Source organism: Labrus mixtus, chromosome 12 (genome assembly GCF_963584025.1).
Source record: "Labrus mixtus chromosome 12, fLabMix1.1, whole genome shotgun sequence".
Classification (NCBI taxonomy): Eukaryota; Metazoa; Chordata; class Actinopteri; order Labriformes; family Labridae; genus Labrus; species Labrus mixtus.
In genome coordinates this window covers 12669348-12697104 of record NC_083623.1, presented here as the reverse complement: position 1 = coordinate 12697104, position 27757 = coordinate 12669348, and the positions used below count along the sequence as shown (strand labels likewise).

The 27757-nt window shown below is 41.5% G+C and overlaps 3 protein-coding genes across 5 annotated transcripts in view; 1 reads left to right on the top strand and 2 right to left on the bottom strand.

Annotated features, from left to right (window-relative positions):
* Positions 1-694: 694 nt before the first annotated feature.
* ccdc167 (coiled-coil domain containing 167) lies at positions 695-3123 on the bottom strand. Its single transcript, XM_061052035.1, has 4 exons — positions 2989-3123; positions 2727-2821; positions 2537-2589; positions 695-1697 (listed from the first exon to the last, which is right to left on the bottom strand). The coding sequence occupies exons 1-4, from the start codon at positions 3037-3039 to the stop codon at positions 1579-1581; spliced, it is 318 nt and encodes a 105-aa protein (XP_060908018.1). The 5' UTR covers positions 3040-3123; the 3' UTR covers positions 695-1578.
* Positions 3124-3423: 300 nt separating this feature from the next.
* kif25 (kinesin family member 25) lies at positions 3424-10116 on the top strand. The gene is made up of 15 exons (XM_061052031.1): positions 3424-3571; positions 3700-3765; positions 4607-4729; positions 4824-4965; positions 6006-6109; positions 6195-6280; positions 6355-6388; positions 6484-6551; positions 6654-6728; positions 6889-7035; positions 7323-7499; positions 8181-8335; positions 8437-8682; positions 8826-8981; positions 9240-10116. The coding sequence occupies exons 1-15, from the start codon at positions 3503-3505 to the stop codon at positions 9389-9391; spliced, it is 1800 nt and encodes a 599-aa protein (XP_060908014.1). The 5' UTR covers positions 3424-3502; the 3' UTR covers positions 9392-10116.
* A 1875-nt stretch (positions 10117-11991) lies between these two features.
* The window catches only part of wasf1 (WASP family member 1), a 59526-nt gene continuing 43760 nt past the window's right edge, over positions 11992-27757 (bottom strand). For 2 of the 3 annotated variants that reach the window (XM_061052033.1, XM_061052032.1), the window contains 6 exons: positions 23075-23158; positions 18830-18886; positions 17812-17975; positions 15920-16099; positions 13946-14517; positions 11992-13692 (listed from right to left, as the gene is read on the bottom strand). In XM_061052033.1, coding sequence (XP_060908016.1) covers positions 13535-13692; positions 13946-14517; positions 15920-16099; positions 17812-17975; positions 18830-18886; positions 23075-23158 — 1215 coding nt within the window. In that variant the 3' untranslated portion in view covers positions 11992-13534. The remainder of the gene's footprint in view (positions 13693-13945; positions 14518-15919; positions 16100-17811; positions 17976-18829; positions 18887-23074; positions 23159-27757) is intronic. The other variant, XM_061052034.1, reaches the window with a different exon arrangement.

Below are 27757 nucleotides of genomic sequence, written 5' to 3'. Positions count from 1 at the left end.
CATCTATTGAATTCTAGTAACATTCACCTGGAACCTTGACCATGTAGTCAGGAAAGTGTATTCAGGCCCTAATACTTGATAGTGGTAGATCATTCATTCCTTATATTTCTGTAATTACATGGCACAGTTAGACTAGACAAAACTAGGTGAAGGCAACATTATTATTTCTCATTCTAAATCTGACCTGAACAGGAACATGGCTAAAGAGAAAACTAAAGAAGTTATTCTAAGGTCTTTAAGAGAGTCATTACTGACAAAGTCCTGAAAATAAATATCATGATTATTTTGTACCCATTCAGAATGGTCACAGGACTACTGCTTTTCCCCTTGAACTTACCACTACAGTGTCACACATTTCACACTGTAACTGTGTCACTGGGTGAAAAATAACTCCTGTTATTATTATTATTATTATTATATGACACTTGAAAGAGGAGTCATTTTTCACCCAGTGACAGTGTCATATAACAATCCTCCTGACCAGAACCACTGAGTAGTGTCATCCCTTCACAAGTTCGTATGGAAAATCACAGTTAATTTAAATATGACATCGAATCTGGGCCTCTGTTTAAGCAACAAGTAATGATGACTTATCAATACAAATATTTCTATGCTACTGCACCCAAATATCATCCCAAATAAATAGTCGATAATATGAATCAAAAAAAGAAAACATACGATAACATCAGACAGATTAAAGATAAAAACCCCACTGTCATTCCTTTATTTATTGTATTCACATTTTCAATGAATGTTTGGCATCTTGGAGCTTTTATTAGCAGATGGACACATGACCAGCATCAGTATCAAAAACAAAAAAAATACATTCTTCAAGTTCACATTTTCCCAAATGTTTCTATAACCGCTGTATCTGTATGTAACTGCACAATGTGGTTCACTGTATGAAACATGCTTTTATTCATATATCACTGGAGAGGCTAAAGCTGACTTGATTGGCAACATTTCATGGAGCACCTTTTTTAACATAAGGTATAAAACAGACATATTAAATGGGTTTGTTTGTGGCAGACGCTTAAAGCTACTGGTATATTTTATTGGTTATTAAGTTAGAAAACACTCTAATCACTTCTTGTTCACTTTTAATGTCATAATATAGATCTTTATACAGAAATAAAAAGATAGACTGTGACTGTATACAGGCCCTTTATAGTTTAGTTTCATTAAAGATTATTCAAATTCAGGGCTGTTAAAACAAACTTAAACATGCTTACATAAACCTGTGTTGTGACAAAGTGTTCCCACAGTATCCTGCTTGAATTGGCAAGTAGTAGAGGAAAAAACATTTGACTTATAGAGTTAAAGCTGAAAAGTAAGGTTTAAACATGCTTAAAACACAACATTTGCAGTTCAGGCAGTTCAGATGGGGTTCTGACTGTGCAGGATCAACCCAGCATGGTGACCAGAGTAAGTTAGGAAAATGACAACGCTGCCCCCTAGAGGCAGTACAATCATGGATTTAATCACTGTGCATGCACAGCCCTTTGGCCTCACATATTTCCTCACAACAACATTGTCCTGACGTTGCTCTTCTAGGTCCCTTTCAGATATTGGCTTATTTTATGAATCTTCTTCATTGTAAAAAAAGGCATAATAGAACACCGCGCTGATAACCAACAGAGCGACTGAAAGCAGCATGTTCTTCCGATTCTCTCCCCGTAATGTCTCCAGCTCCTTGTCTAGAGGTAGAGAACAAACGCACATATTGATTCTCATTACATTACAATTCTCATTAAGGGGCGGAGACCAGCGATGGCTCCTCTGGTGTTCTATATCATAAGGAAAGGGTCATTATACATATTTACATAGTTGACCGAATTAAAACTTTCAGAATAAGAAACACTTTATTAATCGGAAGGGGGGACAGTTGCTCTAAAAATAGCATTAGGGAGAGAAATATATAATAGAAATAGGAATAACATAACACATGTAAATAAGCAGTAAATAATGTAGGCAGATAAACAGCTTTAAAAAAAAAAATCTACATTAACTGTGTGCACCCTGTTTTAACCTGAGCTGGACATGGTGCTTTATGCATTTGCACAATGCCAAACACAAACTAACTTGGCATGCCAAAGAAAGGTTTTGATTTATCACTTAGACGACTACAATGATGTCTTTATTGTAAATCAGGGATGGGCAACTTTGGTCACGGCAAGGGCCACATTCAATTAATTCTCCCTGCCAAAGGGCCAAATTGTAGTATACAAAAACGATCAATTATGAATCAATTATAAAAAAAAAAATCTATTATGTCTCAAATTTAAGTCAACATTTACCAGTGATCAAATATTATTATGGACGCATTTCTGGTTTTCGTGATTTCATGGCAGATTTTGTCACATTTTCAATTCATTGATATGTAAAAATTGACCTGAGGGCCACATTGAGGGTTGATGGGGGGCCGCATGTGGCCCCCGGGCCGCCAGTTGCCCACCCCTGTTGTAAATTGTAAATGTTGTATATACTTGCAGTGATCTGTGAAGTATTGATAAGCAGCTGGTTTATTTGAACGTACCTAATTTTTGCACCCTCTCATTCATAATGGCCATTTCATCTTCCAGTTCCTCTCTGTGGAGTAATGAGCATGAGAGATAGAAAGAAGACAAAAAAAAAACACAATTAGAGGAGTTTTAACTTCCTGACGTCAGGATGGTATTTATGAGAGAAGAGGTGTTTAAGAAGTCTGTCACAATCTGCATCCTTACCTTTCCTTCTCAGAGAGCTTCTCTTTCCTGCTTTTGAACTCTGCCCTCTCCAGGTTGTCTTGGCAACGCGCCTTCCGCTCCTCTAAACGGTCGATCTATGAAAATCAAATTTAAAAAAAAAGGAGCAAACTAAGCAAGGATGGAAAACAACAACCCAGAGTCACCGTGCAGGACATTTCGATGCAGTAGCTGACGCATGCTAACGAGTTATCATCCTGACATGCTGCGTGGCTGGCTGGGAGGGAAAGTCCCAGCGTCTTACCTCGGTGGCGACGCTGGTTTTCTCTCGTCTTTTGTCTTTTAATTTAGGCATTTCGGGACAAACTCCCTGACACCTTACTGAGAAGGATAAACTCTGACTATGCGGAAGTATTTTTCTTCTTCACAAGGTTTAATTTCTTCCTCGGACACGTCACTCCTGCAGAGGCTTTGCTGCCCCCTGTCTGTGTCAAAATGAATTACCCACACCTGTGCGCCGGGGTCGTGTAAGAGTCAAATAAAAGACGTGACGATGATAAATTATTACATTAAAACCTCAATAATAAGCAGTGTCATATCATCAAATGAAGCAGGGCTATCACCCAAAAAAGCGAGGTTATATGAAAACGGGCTGTGTTCAGAGGCTCACAGGTGAGCAGAGGGGAAAGGGTTGTTGTTGACCGCTGTTAATCGGATTATTTGACTCTGGAGGACACAGTCTTGATCAGCTGTGTTGTAAAGGACGAGGCTTTTCTATCTTCTTTAGCTACTAGAGTCATTTCTGTTCGGAAAAAAAAATGCCTCTCTTTATAAACAGAGACCAGATGTTTGCTCATCAGGTACACCTGCTGGAGCACAAACTCAGGGTGAGTTAGAAGTTACTTTGAATTTTAATTTGTTTTTATATTGTTTTTCCGCTAATCTTTACATTCACATATAATTTACCAATACGTCTTGTTATGTCCTTTTGGAACATAATCTAATTTTGTTTCAGAGTAAAGAGGAGCGAATACTGGAACTGGAGACAGAGAATGCTATTCTCCATTTAAGACTTGCTGAGGTGAGGACATTTGTGCCATTCTTCAGGCTAACCTACCTGACTCGCATGAACCCCCTGTTCTTGTATTAATCTGCTTTAATCCAGATTTGTCTTGCTCTCTGTTCTATTTATTTATTTCTCCAGTTGTTACTTGTGTAAACATCTTGATTTCTGAATGACTTTTTTGTCCTTCTTGTGCTACACAGGCTACCTGTGTAAGGTAGCAGGCCTATCATGTGATTTTATGTCACTTCAATGTGTATTCATGTGTCCCACGCATTTTTGATAATAGGCCTATATAGCTTCATCTGGATCCACAGTTTTGCTGGAACATAAGAGATCAACTAAAATGTGTTTTTTCCCCTTCAACTGTCATTCAGATCATTTGTCACCTCAGCACAGCTTGCATTAAACAGTTGTCACTCAAATGGATGCACATTTTTTTTTATCTATGAAACCAACATCCTTTACTTCCCACATTTCCTTTGTGGCCTGAAATTCATGTACGTTTGATAGATGTATGACTTGCTTTTACACAGTATTATCAGTTGTGGAGAAACAGCACAGGTGCATTTAATAAAACGTATTAACAGAGTGACATGCTGTGATGCTGGGCAGCTACCTCGAAACACTGTCTGTGCTTGAGTTTACCTCTACATTCTGACCTGATCAGTTTGAAAAACAAACAAGCCCAAAATGATTTGTCCATTGTGTTAAAAAAAATAAATAATCAGATTTCTAATTTAGCATCACATTCGCGGGGCGAGGGGGTCGTAACTCAATTTCTACCGCATCCTGTGGCGTAGCAGAACGAAGAGCAGTATAGTTCACAATAACGATGTTGATGTTCTCACTTTTTCAGTGTCTGGGGAAACTCCGTCGAGAATCTGAAGAAGAGAGCAAGGCCCTGACCCAACTTCAGCGCCAGAGGAATGCACAGAAGATAACTCGGTCAGCCCTAGCAAAACTCCTCTCTGGTGTCCAGGTACGAGTGCATCATCTATGAGGAGCACGAACGCTCATGAAGACAGATACACAGCTACATGATTAATGTGTCTCTTACATGTGTGTTATTGCAGGTAGTGAAGCAGGAATTGAGCGAAATATTTGCAGTGTATTTGAGTTTTGCCACTGAGCTGGAGGAGAAGAGCAAGCAGCTGCTGGAAAAGGTTGGCCAGGCCAGCTGTCCTCTAAACGGTCACCGTGGAGACAATGGTCAGAGTAAGTGTCAGAGAGACAGGCGTCACTTAGATAAGGCTTAAGACTCGGACACCTCCCCTTTGATATCATATTTCTTCACCTCACCTTCAGTAAGTCTCTTGGCGTTTCTTTTCTGTTCGCCGACGGCTCGGCTCTCTCATTCTCCCTCTCAGTTTCCGCTTGCTAAAGTGGTTTACATGTGACGTGCTGGCTGAACCTTGATTAGGTGTGTTTGCCTGTAATCCTCTCATACCCTTTCCCTCCCCTCTCTCACCCCCGCCCTAAGAGTTGTTCCAGGTTGAGCGTCCTTTTTCTCCGTAGTCTCCCGAGTCAGCCTGTCAGCATAGCTCTGATGATTCCTGAAAGTTTTAAGCCTAAAGAAGCCAAAACACGTTCTGTACACAAAGCTTGATGTTAATTGAGAATAATACAAAATCCTGTAAGTGCTTATCCCTGTTGGGTTTTAATGTGAGTTTAATATGGCTGTTAAAGATGTTATGGATTTGTTTTTACTGTATATAATCAAGTCACGCGTATCTTGTGGTGAGAATAATGGTGTCAAACCCAGGAGCTGTTTTCATAGTTTTGATAACATGGTTTGAGATTTTAAAATCATATGCCTATGTCATGAATTAAGCTAAGTTTGTTTGGCACATGAATAAATACAGTAAATAACAGGTTTACAAAGATATACACCAGACAGAAATATTTTACAATAGAAATTTTTTTTTCAATTTTTTTTTTAGGATCTTTTGGAATATTTTGAGTTCATACTGAAGACAGAGTAAACTCGTTTTCACTCGTTTGTTCTATTTATGTTCAACCCAGCCAATTCTTGCACAACACCAGCCAGTGGATGTTTGGTTGTGATTGCTCCACAAAGAGTATTTATTTATTTCACAGTCATTTGCCGCAGACATGACCCAGTGGAAACAATAATCAGGGCAATGTAGAAGCAAACGGAAAGAAAACAATCTCCTTACGTCCCAGACTAAACCACAGCAGGAAATAGTTGATCTAAAAAAATGTTCCCATCACTCTCTTTCCATATCGCTGCCCAGACTTGCAAGCTCATGTTGCAGCCCTGGAGCGCTCTCTGGAGGAGGAGAGGGAGAAGTGCAGGGCAGAGAGGCAGCGGAGGAAAGACCTGCACAACACGCTGGTGGTGAGGACAGATATTTCATGTCAACACAGTGCAAACACATTTTCGTCTGATCTGATTTGAAGCTTCATTCTTTGATGTGCTGCAGGAGTTGAGAGGAAACATCCGGGTTCACTGCAGGGTGCGACCGGTTCTGCCCTTTGACCACGCTGAGTCCTCCACCTCTGCGTCAGGGTGAGTCAACACAACATTGAACCCCGACAACATAAAATACTGAGTGATTCTAAATGTTCTGCTTTCATCGTCAGGCCGCCAGAAGAAGTGGTCTCTGCGATGAGTGATGTGAGTTTCCAAGACTCTTAGAACAGACTTTATGGCTGCAAACTGCTTCAGTGTTCGTGCATGACTGTCTTACTTCTGCTCTTTTTGTGTGTTAGGACACAGTGATGGTGAATTGCATAAAAACAGGGATGCCAGTACACAACAAGATCTTTGAATTTGAGAGGTAAAATCAAATCCTTTCATGATGCAAAAAGAAACATCCCTTTGTTTCCTTCCTATTTCTAAGTGAGGGAAATGACTTGTGGTGTCTTTTGTGATTTTCCAGGGTTCATGGACCAGAGGATTCCCAGGATGCCGTCTTTCAGGAGGTCAGACCTCTAATGACGTCACTGCTGGACGGGTGAGTGTTTAACGCCAAAAGCATGACTCTAAAGTAATAAGTCAAATATTATTGATTCACGTTCATTACCCTGAATGATTAATGAAATACATGAAGACAGCATACTGTGACTCCATGGCTTCAGCATGAGTTGAATGTCCTCTCTCTACCTGCACTGCAGCTACAATGTGTGCATCATGGCGTACGGGCAGACGGGCAGCGGGAAGACCCACACCATGATGGGATCCCGGCCGCTGGAGGAGAACTCAGGGACGCAGAAGGACACACAGCAGGGGATCATCCCCAACGCGGCTGCAGAGCTCTTTAGGTGAGGCAGAAAAAAAATATTGTTTTTGTGAAATTTGCCCTCAACTGTAACGACTGAATCTGTCAAGTAATGTGTTTTATGCCATTCTTCAGATTATAGAAAACCAAGTTAAATTGTGTATGTCTTAATTCAGTTCTTTAGTCCATCAGAAATGGAAAAAAAATCCATACATTCATAATGTGCTCAGAGAGTTAAAATAAAGTATAATTAGTCTGAGCTTTGACTTTTTCTTTATTTTATATATCATCTCCTGTGTGTGTGTGTGTGCGTGTGCGTGTGTGAGCCAGGCTGATCTCTGAGAAGCCCGCAGAGAGCCACACGGTGGAGTTGTCCGTGATGGAGGTGTACAACAATGAGGTGTTTGACCTCCTGGCCAGAGACGAGCTCAGCAGTGCCGCTGGCCAGCGCCGGGACGTCATCACCACCTCCTCCGGCACCATCCAGGTCACCTCCCTCACGCACCAGTGAGTACAGCAGAGCTGGGCTGATTATGTGCAGGAGGTGTTTGTGCTCTGTGATGGAAGGTCTAGCACAGAGAAATAAGTGATTTCTCTTTTAGAGAAGCTGTCCTTTTATTGCAAAACCCATTGATGTTTTTCCAAATGATTTGGAAAGGAGTTGCTTTAAGTGATGGACCCACACAGAATTATCTGTAGCATCCTTAGATGTATGAGGACCCGTATAATGTTTTATATCAGTTTGAAGCGTAGCCACTTTCACCTGTAAAAACAAACCAGCGCCCTGGTTAAACTACATAGGGAGACAGTTTATGGAAGGAAGTGGTGTTGTGTTGCAGGTCACCTGTCAGGCTTTAAAACTGTTATACGCGCCCCTTAGTTCAGCAGCCTGTCACTTACTGTGCCTGTTTGTTGTTTAGTGATACGCAGATGATTGGGCTTTTAGAGAGTCGCATTCATTGAATAAGAGCAGAGAGAGTGAACCAAACAGTAAGATTACCAAAAAAGTGATTGAAAAGAACCTACAGCCCATAAAGCTGAGAGGAATCGCAAAGTTTGGATAGAAGTTGTTGTGTTTTGTCACTATGAGCACACACACACGTCATCAATGGATCTATACTGCTAAAAACATGAATGACTTGTCATCTCTATGAAATGCATGAAATGTGTGTTTCACATGTGTTACAGGCCTGTGTGTAACGCCTCTGAGGTGATGCAGATTATCAGCAGTGTTTTGAAGTTCAGAGCTCACTGCCCCACCCTCATACACCCCGACTCCTCGCGCTCACACCTCGTCGTCAACCTCACCGTTTCCTCCAAAAGCCCCAACGCACTGGCCCTCGGTGAGATGAATTCACTCACACACACACACACACGCAATGTCAGAATGCATGGCACCTGTTATTCAAACCTCCCTGCATCTAACTCGGACTCTCACATTCAGCCCGCAGGTTACAGAGAGCGAAGAGGGACATGCAGCAGTCCACCCAGAAGGAGTGGTGGAGTCCACGCTGCCACCGCGCTAACCCCTCTGCCCAGCACTCTTCCGATGAGCTCTTTGCAAGCTCCTCCTCCTCTCCCTGCCCCTCCCCTTCCCTGTCTCCATGCCCCTCCCCGAGGCCCAGCATGTCACAGGCTCCGTTCAAGACCAAGCTGCAGCTGGTGGACCTGGCGGGGAGCGAGTGTGTCGGTAAAGATGGGCAATATTTACCTCTGTGTCAAATAGATCCATTTAGTATGACGCATTACCCCAGTACAACCAACGAGTGTTCACTGAGCAGATCATTGAGCTTTGGAGCATAAAAAAAACAAAAACACTTGTTTGTGTACCAGGCATGTCTGGAGTATCAGGTGCAGCTCTGTGGGAGGTGTCCTGTATAAACCGCAGTCTCTCTGCACTGGCTGATGTCCTGGGAGCTCTGGCAGAGCACAGACCACACGTCCCGTACAGGAACAGCAAACTCACTCATTTACTACAGGATGCCATAGGTGAGACACACACACACACACACACACACACACACACACACACACACACACACACACATACAACTTAACACATTCACAGTCTCTTTTGTTACATGTGACTGGTGCTTCCCATGGGATAGACACATCACACATTCTGTACAAAGTGAAGATTAAAAGGACAATAAAATAATAGATTCATGAAATGAAATCTACTTTTTCGTTGCTCTTGAACTGCACAGTCTTGAGTCCCATCGTTTTCTTTGTCATTGTCTCCACCAGGGGGCGACGCAAAGCTGCTGCTGATGCTGTGCGTCTCCCCGACACAGCACTTCATCACTGAGTCTCTGCAGTCTCTGGGTTTAGGCACACGGGCCCGCCAGGTCCAGAAAGAGCCGCCCCGAAGAAAGAATAACACCCTCAAAGTTAAGTGAAGAAGCAGGGAAGAGATTTCATCCTTTTTCAACGGGTGCATAATTTATTAGCCATGTGACCCACAATATGAGGACACTCATGTATTTATGAATGATAGCGTTAGTGAGCCCTTTAAAAAAGACTTGACAACTTGAAGTTAACAGCCTTAAAAAACAAAACAGTATCTCACAGCGGTTGACAGAGAAGTCTTTTAAACAGTGGGATACGAGATGCTGTGCGTTACATTTTTAAGTAAGTATTCAAGAGCGCCTCGATGTCCTGTCTCTTAGTGTTTTATGTTCTGAGTTTGATGTCCTAGCTCTCATTGTGATAATAAGTACACTGGATAACAGTTTTTCAAACAATGTTCTATTTGTTTTAAAAATATTTTGGTTTGAATAAATCGTTTTTAGGGCCGTACATAAGTGTATGCTGATTAAAGCTAGAACACAAACCTGTGTTAATAACCAAGTAGTTCTGAACACTCTGTGTAGTGAGCATGTAGTCATACATTAGAATGAAGTTACAGATTGTCCAATCAGCACTCCATGTACAACTAACTCACAGTACTTGTTTTTGATCATGTTTCTAATTTACTCTCATTGTCAGTGTTAGATTATGTCAGCAGTGTATGGAAAGACTTTTCCTGCTCAAATATTTTTCCAGTTATTCTGCAGTAAATATTTGTCAGTACCCGCTGCTTACACCATGCCTTCTCCTTTTTAAGTGCTTTGGACGCAGCTTCTTTAAATCCATATTTATACACATTTTTGGCGGAAAAGTAGAACAAAGTGTCAACATGACTTTTGCCTGTACATTGCCTCTCTAAAAATAAACTCTTCACATTCAGTTCTTTTTTCTTTTTTTTTCAGTTCATTTTTTCAACTTCTGTGACTTTGGGGGCTTTGGGGGGAATTGCTGCTTTGCTGATTACAACAAAGTGGAACACACAAACGTTAAAGTGTTAGGACAGCATGTTCTTATTTCTAGCCTTTTTTTGTAGTAAATTATTTGGAGCAGCAGGCCAAACCGACCGACCAACTGATTGTCCGACAGCCATCTACTAAAAGAATACACCAGCTGATTGTTTTCACATCTGTTGACTTCAGTTTTATGTTGAATGAAAACACATCAGGCAGAATTCCCTTAGGCACACCAGTTGGACATCTGCCAAGCATGACTATTATAACACAGTGTATCTGGTAATTAAATCTTTTTTTCATGGGCTCCCCATAGACACACACCACATTTCTAACAAGCCGACTCCTACCAGTGTGCTGAACAACGTTGGCATTATAATCAACGCAGCCCCGATGTGTCTGACATGCACGTGTCATGTGCAACCCTGACATGAAAGCTGAAATTCCCAAAGCATCTTTCAAAGTGCGGGGCTTAGAGGATGAAGTGTGACAGGATGAGAAATATGATTATGACGAGAGTGACAAGATAATAAAACATGAAGACTCCTGCGCATTTCCTCTGTTAAGAGAGACGACAGGAGGAAGTAAGAGAGGTGGGATGAGGAGTGTGAGGACAGAAGAAAAGGTGATGAGTAGAAGTGAGAATTAGACAAGAGAGAAAGAAGGAGGTGAGAGTGTCTGCACATGAAACTGTGAATTTTTCATGTAACAGGAGTTCTTTAATAACATCTGAAAAATCAAATGTGAGCTGAGGTTTGTGTGCTTACACTGGAGCTGTTCAGTTTGGTTGATCGTGGCCAAAGAATTAGAAGATGGACGTGTACAGTGTGAACTTATTCTGACTATGTCTTTAGATGATACAGATGTAGCCTATTCCAACCATTCAAATCATTTGGTTTCAACTTTAATTAACATCAAAGCTCTCTACATAATAGAGTACATAATAAAAGAAACAGTAAAAATGCATATTTAAACATATTTCAGGAGTAGACTCCGGTTGAGAAGCGGAGGGTCCCCAGTTAAGGTCCCAGTCTGGATCAGAATATTGTATCTGTGACTGGTTGCTGGCAAGTCGGCAGTTCACTGCTCTCTTTCATGTGCAGCCCCTCACTCTGACTTCTCTCTTCATTAGTGCATGAGGATGCTGTTGGTGCACGTGTATATTACTGACACACAGTATATGTATGTAGCATGTTCAAAAAATGATTTCATATCTGCTGTCTTAAAGTCATACAGAAGAGATTGAAGACCCGGCATGAGACAAAAGTAATGAGAGAGGGAAGATTTTTTCATTTTGCACTTCGAGAATAGAGTTGACATTCTGACTTTCATTTCAGCTTTATTCTCAAAACTGTAGTTGAACTTTTTCTTGACATTTACTCTTTTTTCGACTTCTTTCCCCATCAACATTTTGACTTTTTCCCTCAAATTTCAACTTTTTTTTGACATCAAGTCTTTTTTTTAAGATTTAAACTTTTTCTCAAAGTGCATAATGCAAAAATAATCTTCCCCTCATTATTTATTTCTCATGTCTGGCCCTTATCCTCTTCCCTAAGTTTTTAATAAACGTTTGTGAAGTTTTCATTTTCTTCGTCAGATCTTTGTGACCTGTTAGTTAACCACGTACAGTATGAACACAAACATATCAGAGACATGTCACTCAGCTGAGGCAGCAGGACGAACAGCACACGTGTAACATGTAGGGCTGAAACATAACGTTAGATTTTTATTAATTCAAGCAAACTGTTACGTCAACAGTTACATAAGTTACATGGTTTACAGTTTTCATTTAATCTTTTTTTTTTTTTTAAACCAGCCCCCCCCCCAACATAGAAACAGCAAATCCATACAAGCGCAGGCAAGTAAGTAGTAACAGCACAATACATTCATCAACTCAACAATACGTTTTTGTAGGAACAATAAGGCAAGTAGAAGAAAGAGAACAAACAGAAAAGGATGGCAGACATTTTCTTAGAAATGAGCCAAAAACAAGGCATAATGTATCCTTCTCTTTGGAAGGCAGCAACACACCGAATGGTTTCTCTTGAATCAAAGCTGCTGCTGGAGACCGAACGAGTTAAGGCTTCTCGTTAGCTGCGGGTACAAAGTAAAAACACATCAGAGGGAAGAGCTGCCTTCAGTGGTGATAAGTGGTTCGTACCTGGTGTTTCTCAGACTCTCATTATCACAGGTACCTTTTCAATTTTCAACTTTTTTTTTTTTTTCTTCTTCCACACACTGAATATTCATCAGGGACAAAAAGAGAGGCAGGAAATCTGATGTACAGCTGCAGAATTAAATCACTTCCAGAGTCCGTATCTGTGGCCAAAAAATTAGAAATTATAATAACTCAGTGTTCTAAAAAAAAAAAACGATGGCTCCTGAGAACCTACACAGACTGAAAAGCCCAATCTCTCGGCATACACTTCCCTGGGGTTAATTTAGACGTAAGTGGATGGATATGTACGCATGGCTTAAGCAGCCATATTCTTCCCCGTCGTCGTTTTCAACCATTCAGCAATCCGTCACAATCTTTTGCTTGTTCTAAGTGGTTAAAATAAGTCCTGCTAAGAGAGGAAACTAAAAGACAACCCAGCTGGAGTGAGTGTGATCATGTGGTGGTCAGTATCAGAAACTACTGGCCTGTTAAACCCCCAAATATCTCTGCAGGAAAAAAGGTAAATAAAAAAAGACTAAATAAAAACAGGGTTCATTCAATGCCAAGGTTCAGCCACCAGATGGCGAAACAGTGCTGCAAAAATAGGGATAAATGCAACATGCCTTCATTGTTTTCCTTTCCTTTTGTGTGTGTTTTTTTTTTTTTTTTTTACACATTAGACTCAGATAAGAAACAAAAACAAGTGGTTCTTCAAAAAAGTTATCTTCATGTATAACAACAGTAAACATGGAGGACTTCACAAGAAATCCAGCAAATCATGTGTGAGTGCAGAAAAGAACGGGGCGAAAACTTCGCATTGAACACTAGGGAGACGGACGAGGGCGACGAGGAGATTCTCCTCCCATCACGAACCACAATGAGACAGACATAAAAAAAAAAAAAGGGGGGGGGTGGGGGTGAAGTCGGGCAAAGACATCGTGTCGCCTCCTTTCCAGAGAACAGAGGAGTCTTTGATGGCGAGGTGTGGAGGAGTGAAGGTTCGAGGGGGCTGGGCACCTGAACGAGTTTGTCCTCTCGTCTCCAACACCGTTTTCTTTGAAATCCTTATCTGTCTGTTATCGCCGTCACTCCATCCAGTCTCCCTCGTCAAACTCGGACTCATCCTCGGAGTCAGAGTACTCCACGGCGATGCGGCGTGACAGGATGGTGGCCACGTCGTTGCCCACGCGCTCATGCTTAGCCTCCTGCTCTCGCTGCTCCTCCACTTTCCGCAGCTGTATGCCTGGAGGCAGAGAAAGGAGTTCATGATGATGTCATGTGATGTCTTTTAATTGCTTATTATGTTGGAGCAGCAACACTTTTATTTATTTATTTTATATAATAGAAAATATAAATGCATTTAAATGCATAGCTTCAAGAAATTGGAGCAACCACAGTTTTGCAAAAACATATCAGAATTGGTAATAGGAAGCTAATAGTGGTATAATATTGACATTTTTCATTTATTTCTGGTATTCTGGTAAAGCTCAACCCACCTTTTCTGATAGCCTCCAGCAGGACACTGCGTGCGTCGCTGATTGGTGGCAGACTGGCTGGGTGATGCCTCTTGCTCCCCATATCGTGCATGGTGTGGGGTAGAGGGGAGGCCATGGCTCCTGCTGAGGGGAAGGCGGGCACAGGTGGAGGGCCTGACGGACAGGGCTCGGAGCCCCGTGCTCCTGGGAGAGGAAGAGGAGGAGGTGGCGGCGGAGGGGGCAGGGAGGTGCCATCCGACTGGGTCCCCGAGCCCGTAGGATGCCCCCTGTCCAGGACCTGTTGGAGGCGAGCGGGGGAAGAGGAGTGGAGGGGAGGTGCCACGGGTGGAGGGGCCGGATGGAGCACGCCCGGGGCGATCTGGAGAGGGGCGGGGGGAGGCGGGATGGCTGGAGGTTGCTGCTGCACTGGTAGAGGGGGTATGGGAGGAGGAGGGGTGCCCCGCAGGCCTGAGGAGGGTAACGGGGGAGGCGGAGGGGGGAGAGGGGGTGGAGGGGGAGGGGGAGTGTTGGAGTTGAAGCCTGCTGTCCGGGCTGGAGACTGAGGTCTGCTGTCGGAAAAACCTGAACCAGAACTGGAGAAAAAGAGACAAAGTTCAATTAATATGAAAATGAAATGAAAGAAGATTTCATATAATTCATTATAGAGTATGTTGTATCTATATGTCTTTCTCCATGGATCATCAGTTATGCAGATATCAAAGGCATATTTAAGGACCCTTTCATAACATCATTGTTTAAAAAAGGAGTTAGACTGAAACACTGCAGTCACCCACAGACGACTTCTTCAACCTACTTGGAGGAAATGTTCCCTTAATTAGCAACCTAGCGACAGCAGCTAAAATCTGACTGTTACTATTCAATTGTTATTAAATTGTCCATTCCCTAATGTCACTGACGTAAAGGGATATGGTTTGTTTTGCCCCATTTTGGCTCACAAATATAAAAATAAATGTATGTCCTACTTCAGTTAACAAATTAAAAAAAGGGGTTTAGATGTTTGGATGGTGGACCTGCAGGGGTCTTTAACTGTCCAAGTCGGTCACCCAAATTAAAACGGGGGAGGACTTGTACGTGTCAGAGAGGAGAACTGACAGCACCGAGCACTGAGATCTTACTGTCACTCATACAAGAACAGATGATGGAAGCTGAAGCGATGTGGGTGGATCGAGCTGCTAACGGGACATTGCGACACAAAGACAGACATGCTCACAATCAATTTGCTTCCCACAGAGAAAATTGCTGCAGACAAAAAGCACAGCAAGAGAGAGAGAGAGAGAGAGAGAGAGAGAGAGAGAGGGAAATAACATGCTGAGTGTTTCCTCTAAGCACACTTGAGGCTGTATCTGAACTATTATCTACTTAATGCGTTGTATCGGGAGGAGGTAAAATCACATACATGATGATAGAAGCTTGTAAAAGGAAGGGACAGCAAAACACGACAACCAAAGGTCAGAAAAAGTCAACAAAAGAATCGCAGACAGGGATGGAAAGAGTAAAAAGAGGAGATAGCTGATCGGACTTTGGCAAAAATCAATGTGATATTTCTCTGGTGCAGCCACAGCCTTAATCATTCCCTTTGATCTCTCCATCCCTTCAAACTGTGACATATGCAGCAGAAGGGCGCAGCTGAAAAACAACCTTTAATGCGCTCAGTGGCCCTAACACTTTATTGATCCCGCCATCCTTTCAGCCAATTTTCTTTTTTTTCCTCCTCACTTTTTCTTTGGACAACAAAAACCTCCATCTTTCCCTCCATCTGTCCCTCCAGCCATCCCTTCTCTGTGTTTTTTTTGTTCCTGCTGAGCTAACAGAGTGAATAATCCTCGTCCTCTCGACTGGAATTAACGTGAAAAAACGAGGAAAAGTAATAAGATTGCCACTCAGCGAAATATATACGATTTTAAATGAAAATGCAGAACCCGGATGAAAAGGAAAACTGAAGGTTGTAAAGGGGAACTGGGTGTCGTCTCCCACCTGATCACAGAGGGTGGCTTGATCTCTCCCAGTGAGTGCATGAGAGGTGGAGGCGGTGGAGGGCCGTCGGGCCTTGAATACATTCTGTCTCCGGTTCGGTTCAGCAGCTCGTTCATCTGGGTGTAGGGCAGCGCAGCCAGAGAGAAAGGCCCGTCCAAATGCTCCATGTACAGAGGAGCCCTGAAGAGAGACACAGTCCGTTTTTTTCCACCTGTTCAGGTCCCATATCAAATATCCCTGTTTTCTGATTTCTGTGTTAATCTGTTTATTGTTACCAGAACTTTAAAGTAGTGAGCTTGACACTTGAACGATATGAGAAGAGCTTTAAAGGCCATCATTCCAAAACGTGGTGCGACAGATTCTAGCTGTGACAAATGCACATGCTTGAAAAACAGTAGACTTAACATTTTCTGTGAAAGGTCAAAATAAATCATCCTGGCTTCTATGTGATGAAGGTCTGAATGACTGCCGGTTTGCAGGATTGCTCTGCAGTATTTTACAGTATGGGACTTTCTCAGGTCGGTGCCACAGAGTGTAGAACTCTAGAGTAATTAGTGCCCTGTAGACCCTGACAATGAAGCCATGTCTTCTTGTAATCCCTTGTTGCAATGTCTCATACTCATGTCAGTTTGTAGGTGGACTTTCCTCCTCATAAACTTCCTAGAATCACAATCGCTTGAAAAAGGGAGAACTTCAGTTTTCACATTTAAAAAAAGCAAGATGGAAAGATGCGGAAAAAAACCCCCATCATAAACAAATTAAGAAGAGTGAGCGAAAGAGTTTGCAGGAGTTTTGTTATTTCTCTTAACATGTAACAGAATTACAAAGATGAAAAAGTTTGACTGCGTTATTAGTAAGTGATAATGAATAATGAGCAGGTTGTTATCCCCGACAGGGTTAGTAAGACCCTGATGCAGACTGCCCCCCTTGAAGGGGGATTGATATGATTACGGTTTATTCTCCTTAACAACCGTGTGCTATTAATGTGGAAGACAGTTGCTCTGCGTTATCGGCCAATCAGAATCAAGTATTTTTATTTACAGAGCTGTGCAAAAACAAACAATAACTGATCATGTATCACCTAGATTAAGGATGATATTTTTCCTGGACAATAAAAAAAAAAGATAATGTAGTTCACATATAGTACAACTGTCACCTGCCTATTTTAATTGGATGAATTGAAACAATGTAAAGTATAAAGACAATATGGTTCATCATGCAGACTAATCATCTGTCTTTATGCAGCAGTAAGGAATCCTTTGTGCCAAAAGGTAGAGTTAAAACACAACCTCTTATTTCACTTTGAATGAAGTCAACATTTTAAAAGCACTTTGAACTGCTTTATAAGTAGGTGTGATGTTTTGTCTCAGCGATTCTGCATCATTGAATCTAATCCAGAAGGTTTAGAAACAGGACCCTTAATCTGCTAACAGACATCAAACAGTATACACTCACATCCTTTCCATTTACTTTTAAGTCTTTAATTGTCTTTACAGAGAACAGATTTCATGCTGGTTATTAATGGCACTGACATATTCCAACAAAACCTTGCATTTGCATAAAATCTGTTCTTATTAATCACACTGACTGGCAGGAAAATGACTGGATATATGGTAAGTGGCACTGGAGCTCTGAGGAGAAATAAAAGCAATCATGACTACGGGGAACATTAATCATCGCTGTTGTAGCTAAATTAGAAAGAGCTCATTTTCTCCAGAATTCTTAACTTTTGAAAAAAGAAAATGAATTCTGGCAGTCTTCCACTGCTATGTTTTAAGTCGACTTTATACATGTTGTTTTTTAAGGTAACAAGGATGTATGTGACACCCTGTGACAGGCTGAGAAGCACTCTTACACCATGCTTACTTTCTTCGCAATAGGCTTTCACATACCTGTTGTCGTGGTAACCAGCAGATCCGTTGGCCTCCCTGTGCTTGTCTTCAGGTATGTCTTGGGCGAGCTCAGCACCCAGAGCCAGTTTCTGCCACTCCTTCTTGCGGTCGTGAGGCACCCGTGGGACCTTCTCCAGCTCCTGTGGACGGTCTATGGCCTTCATCTTTCAGAAGGAGGAAGAGGAGGGGACGACAGTGAAGGGAGGGAACGGTAAGAGGGACGAGGTTGGAGATGGTGGGAATTAAAATGGAGGAAAAACACACATGAGGGGGGGGATGGGTATAAGAGATAAGGTTCTGTTACTTTTTTTTTCTTCACTTTTAACAGACAAAACAAACAGTGATTGCCTGATACACATGATACCAACAGAGGTCTTAACTTCTCTCTCTCTCTCTCTCTCACACACACACACACACACACACACACACACACACACACACACACACACACAAACACACACACACACACACACAAACAAAGACAAACACACACAAACACATTCAGAATTAGTTCCACACATGGATCTAAGTTTTCATCTCAGTCCATTTACTCTCTACTGCTTCATAATTATTTTACGTAGCAGCTACGGTAAAAAGGTGTGATTTCATTTCATCTCACACAAATGGATAAGCACTTTTTAAATCGGCAGAGTACTGAAATGTCTTCCTGAAGAGAAAAATCACACCAGTTGAAAAGGGAAAAAAAAGTTCTTGAAGCAGTTTAAAAACATATAAAAATCAGATTTTTGTTTGGAAAGAGGGAGTGCTCATTGACCAAATCAAATTATCATGAAAGTTTATACATTTCTACTGAACCTTGTGGCTCAGAAAGCAGTAAAAAAAAAAAAAAAAAAGGCTCTTTGTTATTTATTAAGGTACGCTGTCAATCAGCACTCCCTGCCTCCCAGACTTCCACATGACTGATTTCCAAGACATACACGGTTGTAAAGAAACATAACAGCCAGCTGCTGTAGCAGAAATCACACAAATTCAAATAAATGACTGTATTTTCACATACCTGCCCTGGAAGGTCTAAGTACCTATAGACCTGATCATACATGCGGGGGTCCTGCAGCTAGAAGAAACAAAAACAAAAACCACAAGAGAAGCACCAGAGGTGAGGGCAAAAAATAATAATATTCAAGATTCAACACGGCTCAGGATACAGTGCAAACATCGCTGCACACTGACACACAGGGACAACAACACGAGTGGGCAGTGAGAGAAAGGTGAACAAAGGGGGGAAAAGGGGAAAAGAAAAGTGCTGTTAAACAGAAAATGACAACGTGCGCGACCCCAAGGGGGGTGGGGGGGGGGGGGTGGGACGTCACAATACAGGTAGGATGCAGCAGCACAGCTAGTCCAGGGTAAACACGCATACAGACACACAAACACACTCACAAACACTACAACAACAGCAAACAGAGCGAAGGCTGAGGTGGAAAGAGAGAGAGCTCACTGGAACGGGAGGACAGACTACAAAAGGTGTCATTCTACATGTGGGGGGAAAAAATACATGTAAGCCACCACCAACAATAACCACGGCAACCACAACAGCACCTTCATAGACTTAAGAATGACATGCAAAACACACACACACACACACACACACACACACACTCACACACACACATGCACGAGTCAATTCAAAATTAAGATTAAAGCACAAAAACATAGACATGACAAAGGGAGCATTTCACAGTTCATCTTAATACTTATATATATATGATTAAAAAAAAATACTTCTCTGTCAGGTCAGTTATCCTGAGCAACTTTACACATTCACAGCAGAAGATAATTAACAATCCTGACACAAACAACTCACTCAAAAGTACATTCATATTTAAAAAAGCAGAAGGCTGGAAGTATTATATATTAAAAAAAATAAACAAGAAAAACCTTAGCAACATCTCTGTCTGTGACAGTGCACTGAGAGCTCTCTGGTTTCACAGTGAATGTGCTGAATTCAGCAAATGTTACTGAAGTAAAGGAAAGTAGCGCTAGTTGTGTTTACCATGACGACGGAGGTTCATGATGTTTGTTATTGGTGTGTGTTCAATAGTTTTTGTTACCTCCATGGCAAAGAGACTTAAGATGTATTTGGATACTAAGACAAAACTTCTCAGTAGGATCAGTTTATTGTTGGTTCAGACTTTTGAATGGATGAGCTCACAGTGGAATATCCACAGCCTTATACTGCAAGTGTTAGGATATCAAATATTAAGTACACATTCTACAGGCGGCCTTATAACAAACCCAACACAATTTAGAGGAATCAAACAAGTATAGCACTCCACACAGTCTGCGAGTGTGTGCATGCATGTAAGTGTGGTGGTCTCTTTCTGTCAGAGTTATTAGTCTGCAGGTGAAGAAAAGGCCTCTGAAGCATTAACTTTCAGCCAGCGACACTGTGACTCTACATTAAAACCAATACTCATTGATTTACCCTTGGAGTTGGCCTGTCTTGGGTATTCAATAATTGTGTGTGTGTGTGTGTGTGTGTGTGTGTGTGTGTGTGTGTGTGTGTGTGTGTGTGTGTGTGTGTGTGTGTGTGTGTGTGTGCGTGTGTGTGATAGGCGTCTGATTCAACACAGCGTGGGTTGTGGACAGCATCTTCTCTGATTTGACTAAGCGGTGTTGATTCTGCCCGGCCACTGCTGCGTCCGGGCCGCTGTGAGCGAGCGTGGGAATAAATCCTAATGCTAATGCACATTGATTAGCTTCTGATTCATCATGGCCCATTACCCCTGATGAGGCACTGGCTGAGTGCTACCCTCCAAAACACACACACACATGCACACACACACACACACACACCCTCCTGTGCTGCCCCTGCACATTTACATATCTGGAATGACACAGTGAATATAATTTATTCCCCACACGAGACAGATATGCATCCTGACAACACTGTCTGCTGAGGCTGGAGGAGCTGCAGCAGAAGGTCAAATATTTTAACGTCTCCTCTGCTGCCTTTTTCTGAACCGTGCTGAACCTCTGAACTTCAGCTGCGCTTCCTCTCAGATCATTTGGAGGAGTCGTTTTAGTCAGACTATCCGCTGACTTCTTGGAAGGTCTGCTGTCATAGTCTCTCTTCAGTGTGTGAAATAAAAACAGCATAGAGCAAAAAAAAAAACCTGCAAAACTCAAATGTTTACGGACTATTTTGGCTGGGTTTTGGATAGTTCATACAACAACAAGAGGCAGAAAGGAGACGGCTAAAAGGGCAAGAAACACAGGGAATGTGAAGGTTTAAATACAGGCAGTGAATGTGAAAGCAGTCGGAAAAAAAAACCAAGATTACACGAGGGTGGGAGGTTCACTGTGTGTGTACGCGAGAGAAAATGAGAAACAGTGCGACTGTGTGTGTGGGTGTGGTGTGTTTATGTGCGCGTCTACATGCACGTGTTTGTCGCAGACGCTATAACAAATGTAGCTAATTTCAGAGGGCTGTGTGCCTCTGCGAGCGCCACATTTTTCATCTGAACGGCCCGGCGCTGGCAGAAGGACTCTCACTGTGTTTGAGTGTGTGTAATACAGCTGCTGTAAATTTATGCTACGTACAGAATGTGTGTGTAACATCCATACTCTTGTCACGTGTGTGTGTGTGCAGTTGTTGTTTGTGTGTGTGCGTGTGTGTGTGTGTGTGCGCCTGTGTGAATGTTGAATGTGACAGACTCAGCAGAACTGCAGCTATGTTCCTGGGTAAATAACCCCCACAGGGAGGCCCGCTGCTCGACCACCCTGCTGCTGACAATAACACACACCCCGCCACACTATACACACAGACACACACTACTGCTGCTGCTGGATAATGACATATTGAATTTTAGGCAATTGTGCTGTAATTATCTGCAGCTACTGATTTTACTGATGAACGTAATAAAAGTAGTCATTCTATAATTAAGAAACATTAAATACATTTAGAAATAACCAACAGCATCTACATGAGCGCGTCCAGATGCTGATATCTTACTACCTGAAAAACAAATGTGTATCGGTAGGTGATGTGATTTATATCTGTAACAATGAGGGGGAAAAGCTCAAAACTCAGACGCACAAGGCAATCAAGTCATCAAAAGAAGAATCCCATTCCAGAGAAATGTGCAGTTAGCTTAAAACCACAACCACCTTCAAAAGCACACGACTGCTCTCAATTGTCTTTTTGTTAGTTTCCACATAGCTGTGTCCCAAATTACTCCATAGCTGTGTCCCACATTTCTCTTTAAATGGATCCTTTCCATATTCCTTACTGAACCTGGACATGCGTTGACCGTCAAACCCTCACCACACATACTGTGCAATATTTATTTTATATTTCTGCAATATCTATTTATATTCTGTTATGCTACTACCTGTAAATAACTCCCACCATACATTGCCCATCTTACCTGAATGAGAGTTCCTTTTTTTATGTCTTCTTTTGTTGTTTTTAGCTGTGGATGCTTGTATGTGTGTGCACTTTAAGGTGAAGCCAAATAATTTCGTTGTACAATTGTAGAAGACATTCTATTCTATTCTATTCTATTCCTATTTCTAAAGTTTAAGCACACATGCAAATATTTTGTGTGCACATGATTAATAATCATAATTTCATGTTTGGCCGAGACTAATGAAGAAATAAACAAACTAAACAGTTGTCTGTAGCCATTACCAGTGATATGATTTAAAGGAGTTGAGCTTCATAATTGTATTTATGTATTTTTCTTAAACTCCATTTACATTTGATGCATCATGCAGCTTACATAAGCCCTAACTGTCTGCATTTGTGTTTCTCTTTTCCATTCCAAAAGAATAAAGATACTCCTAATGAGAAAATGAGTACCAACTCGTTCAGCTGTCTGATTAGAGTCTGTAGTGTATTTGGACTTGGAGAATGTAGCAATGTATCTGACTTACCCTTCTCTGTAAAATAGACTGAAGTGCCATTTAGTCTGGACTCTGAGGCTAGGATTAAAACTACTACATTAAGAATGGGGTTGACTTTAGTCCAACAGTTTTCCTCTGTTTTGTTTTTCCAGGATGGCTGAAAAACACATTTTCAGTGTAGAGTCCCTGGAGAATATCTGGGATGCAGTCGGGGCAGGTAAACACTGCAGGCTTGTTAGTAATGGGGCTCAGTTGTCCAGAGCAAAACCAGAGGGGGAGTGAGTAGAGATAAGGGGCGTGTGAGTGAGGGAGGGCTGCAGGCTACCACCACATGGGGAGCAGATGCTCTGGTGCAGGGGAGGGGGGGGGGGAGAGAGAAGGGAGAAAGTCTTACCTCTGAGGGAATGAGGAAAGGAGGAGGGGTTTCAGAGCGGACTCTTATGAGGCCATTGGGACACACAAGATAAGGCATTTCCAGCTGCACAGAGTTAGACAGAGTTAGAGCAGGATTCAGAAAGATAATTTACAGCTTGAGACCAGGACAGAGGAAAAGAAAAAACCTGGAGCAGATGTGGGCTAACACAATCCTATTTACCATAAAACACTTACTAGCACATGTGAAGTTATTTGCCTTCTTAAGTTGTTTCCTTTTAACGCAAGCAACCTGAGGTCACACACATTAAAAGTACAGAAATTCTGCTAAAGCACATTCCGCAACGGCATACTTGAGCCAAAGCAGTCTAAAAAAAAGAATACCCTGATCATTTGTCACTTTTATCAGCTGCTCTTGCACCTGCAAAGAAAAGCTAAATAAAGCTAACTAAAGCGAAGACAAACATTACCCAAGTAGGACACAATTAGCACACTGACTGCAAAATTCTCAGTCCCTCAGGGTGCAAACACAGCATCCTGTCCAATGTCTTAGTTCATTAGAAAGCATCTGGCATGTTGCACTGTCTGACTCTATTCTGACAACAATCCAGTTTGAATTTGTTCTTGCACATGTGAGCAACTAAAATCTGCACATTCAGCACTTATTCTCTGAATGTCAGTCTGACTAAATGGAAATTTCACTTTTTTGTGCTGGATTTCACAGGAAACTTTGAGTAAAAACTTCTTCTTATCCAAATATCTCAGAAAAAAAAAAAAAAAACTGGAGGTAAACTGTGTCTCATGACAGGGATGTGTGCAGCTGCTGTGGCCTTTAGCAAGGCACCAATCAGAGTGTCAGTCTCGGTCCATCCATGCGTCTCACTGCTCCGAGCAAACTGTCTCAGTCTCCTGAATGGACTGGAGAAGTTGCCATAGCAACCTTAGCAAGGGGAGGGCGGGGGGAATGTGGAAATTATTTTATGATATTTCAGGGGGGGGGGGGGGGGGGTCTTCCTTAAGTTTCCTGCTTATGTATGTATTTTTAGAATATGGATGAATGTAGGCAAACTGTTGTTGTTGTGGCTTTTAATGTTGTCTACTGTAGATTTGGCTTAAGCAAGAAAAGGCTGATCTACAGACTCCCTGAAGCTTTGAATGAGCACATTTTAAAGTGAAGGTGTGGATTTATCTCAGGTGAAAACTTGTTTTCTGAAGAGTTGAATTAACATAAGGCACTGCACTGGCACAGCTTTGTGTGTCTTTGGTGAATTTCATAATGTTCTGATGAAATGTAATATGCAGGTAGACAACTTTTGATTAGAAATATTAGATTTCTTTGTGTTACTTCTGGTGCTCTTGCTGTATTATTCTGACACACCAGCATACTTTAAAGATTGCCTAAATCTTAAGACATTCCTCATCTCAGATTGAAACTTTTTTTGCCAAATAAATATTGTAATTGGCCAGCAGCCATTGTGTATCATGCTCTATAAATCATTAAGTCTGACAGGAACTTTTCTGATGCATATTTTTTTATAAATAACTTGAAGATATTGTGGATAACTCAACAGTTGTGACCGCCATATGAACTTAAATTAATCAGTCTGAATGAGGCCCTGTTAACACTCATCTTCACCAATGGGGCTTAAAGGGGCTCCAAGCCCAAAAAGTTATTTGTCATTTGATTATTTAGATTGTCATGCTCAGAGGAGACGTACAACAAAACGATAGCTTGACTGTCTTCATATAAGGAACAAATCTGCACACACTAATACAAAAGACAAATAGTGTGGGTGTCCCATGAGCCAAGATAACAAGAAAAACAATAAAGCTTTTTGTCTTTCTTGGAGTGTGAACCTTAATTATCTCCTTAGAAACATTAAATCTGGTTTTATTGGCCAAAGCAAACCTGGTCTGTTCTTAAACAGCTCCCTACTGATAGTATTCATAAAGTATCTATGGTAACGATTGCACACACACTGCTATTAATGAGGACTGTCAGCAGTATTTTTTTTAAAGACTTGAATAAATCCAGAGGATATTTCTGTACTTCTGGGGAGATATGAAGGAAATAGAAAAAATGGTCTGAAATGTAAATGTCAATATATTCCATTATGATGATAAGGCTCTGTCTGTGCCGGTGGGTGCTATAATGAGACAGGGCTGGAAGAGGCAGAAGCAAAGGGGCGTCTCTGCGGGGCATCCAGACTCTGGAGACAAACATCAATGTAGTAAAAAACTGATCTCAATACTATCTTTCTCCTCTCTTGCATACTCAGTCTCTCCCTGGCTCTTTTCGTTTTCTTCTTCCTCAAGAGTCCTTGAGCGTCTCTCTCCATCTCTCTCTGACTGCTTCAGCACATAGTCTGCTGCTAATCCACTGAGGGTGCGGCTAACACGGGAGCTAATGAGATTAGGACACTGAAGGCTTCTCTTCCCTTCTCTTTGCCCTGTGATGCTCTTCATTTATCACTGGCTGCTAATCTGTGTGTGTGTGTGTGTGTGTGTGTGTGTGTGTGTGTGTGTGTGTGTGTGTGTGTGTGCGCGCGTAACAGAGTGTGTGTAGATCTGTTTTTTTGACTTTAACTTTCTGAATATGACTTTAAGTTAAGGAGGATTTCTAGACGTTACGTCTATTTAAGGAATACTTACTGTTACTTTTTACTGTTTTTTTGATTTTCCAGCACCAAATTCACATTTTGACTCTGCCATGAATTAATGAAATGTTACATGATGTTTCGCACCGTGTGGAACATTTTTTACTTTTCCCTTTTATTGAGTTTCTCTGATTCCCTAAAACTCCACGGGGGAAAAGACATTCAGACTTTCAAACTCAAAAAGAGAGTTCAGGTAAAATTAAAGTCTCTACCACTAAAAGCAAAATACAGTGGTCTAAAAAAGAGATATTACAAGTTATTTGACTTGTAATGGAACAACCGTCTGAAGGATTTCTGTTTAACATGGCAGCCTCCCTCGTTACAGCTCCTGTCGAGCCATTCATTCTGGTCCATCAACCCCTGGGCTTCAATATTTGATTTGTTGTCTTTCCTCTCTGGTGTGGGAGAAACTTTGAACTGAACCATGAACTGTGTCTCTCTGCTCTCTAGCTAAAGTCGATTTGTGTTGCTGCTCACTGGAAGCCATCCAAACCTTGTTTTCATGCCACAGAGCATTCAAGGAATGGGGAATTTAGAAAACAGAAAAAAGTGGGCCACAAAAAGCTATAAGACCTGATCTCCATTTATCAAACAAGTAACACTACTTTGAGATGACGTGTCCTTTGATTAAAAGTCTTCAACAATAAAAATCTGTGTTTGTTCACATACACGACTTTAAAAGAAGAAGCTTCTCCTTGTTTTCATCCTGGCTCCCCTTCTACAGTTTGTTGTTTTTAAACGTGATCTCTCATCTAATTTGACCATCATACAGAATAAAAAACAAAATATTAAAAAAAGTAGAGAAATCAACAGGAATACTAATGTTTTCAGAATTGTTGTGATTATCATTTTGTGTTCACATGAATTATTCAGGTGAAGCATGCTTATAAACTCAATTTTTGATAAACCTTCATCTGCTAGCTCGGGTCTGTAATGCTTCCATTGCAATCAATGTTTATTCAATTATTGTCAATGTAATTTAAGAAATGTGCGCCACATCTAATAATGAATCAGATATCTTCAAATGTTCTTATTGGTATCGACATTTCAAAAGTATCAACCAATCCTCGATCAACATTTAAGAGGAAAGATAACGTCACTGACTGACAGGCGGCTCGGCCTGTCAGGTCCTGGTCACCAAAGCTGCATGGTGAATCATGATTGATTACAAAAAAATGTTTGGGTGGCCCCCCCATTGTCATGTATTTTGGTAGTTACTGATAGTTGTCAGAAATAACCACCATTGGAGTAGACTTAGCTCAATATGTTTATTAACCTTTAATTTTTCTATCTTTACTATTTTTTACATGTTTTTTCCTTATGAAGAAATCACCTCCTGTGTGTTTTTGTGGAATGTTTTAATTGTTTGTGAGTTTATATATGAACTAATGCTGTGACAGCAAAATAAGAAAGATGTGTATTTAATTTGACTACACATGTATGCTGATCTCGTGTTATGATCTGAACAAAACAAAAAAAGAGTATAACAAACACACACTCACACACTTTCTGAACACCATGACAGAGAGACACCTTAACATGATGTGGCAGAATCACTCAATAAGCTAAGTGATAAATCCATCAACAATTGACACGCTAAATTTACCTCTTCTGAGTTCATGCACGCGTACGCTCGTGTGTATGTGTGTTCATAACTCATTTTCCATCCCTCAATCTCCTAACAGCAGATTCTCCACGCTCTCCAGGCAGACACACACACACACACACACACACACACACACACACACACACACACAGCATTTACTCTGATCCTCATTCAGACCGTTTATTCACCGGGATGGTTACAGAGACCAACAACTATGTGTCCGTAATTCCTCTAATCCATCCTGCTCCCCCTGTGAACGTCCTGTAGGCCTTTGCATGGGGTCTGCGGAGCTGCCAGTGGTGAGGAGGGAAATGAACACGGCTTTACAAGCTGAGGCCACCCGGGGCTTTAATTAGATGAAATCATAGGAATGGGCTCGTGCTACGAGTGGTCATCAGCGTAACCCTCCGAGAAGCAATACAGACTGTGTACTGATGCAAAC

Bases quoted from the DNA above. Each gene is read 5' to 3' on its own strand.
- ccdc167 (XM_061052035.1), bottom strand. From the start codon at position 3,039: ATGCCTAAATTAAAAGACAAAAGACGAGAGAAAACCAGCGTCGCCACC. The intron at 2,590-2,726 runs GTAAGGATGCAG...ATTACTCCACAG, and splicing joins AAGCTCTCTGAGAAGGAAAG to AGAGGAACTGGAAGATGAAA. The intron at 1,698-2,536 runs GTACGTTCAAAT...CTCTACCTCTAG, and splicing joins TGAGAGGGTGCAAAAATTAG to ACAAGGAGCTGGAGACATTA.
- kif25 (XM_061052031.1), top strand. From the start codon at position 3,503: ATGCCTCTCTTTATAAACAGAGACCAGATGTTTGCTCATCAGGTACAC. The intron at 7,500-8,180 runs GTGAGTACAGCA...CATGTGTTACAG, and splicing joins GTCACCTCCCTCACGCACCA to GCCTGTGTGTAACGCCTCTG. The intron at 8,982-9,239 runs GTGAGACACACA...TGTCTCCACCAG, and splicing joins TTTACTACAGGATGCCATAG to GGGGCGACGCAAAGCTGCTG.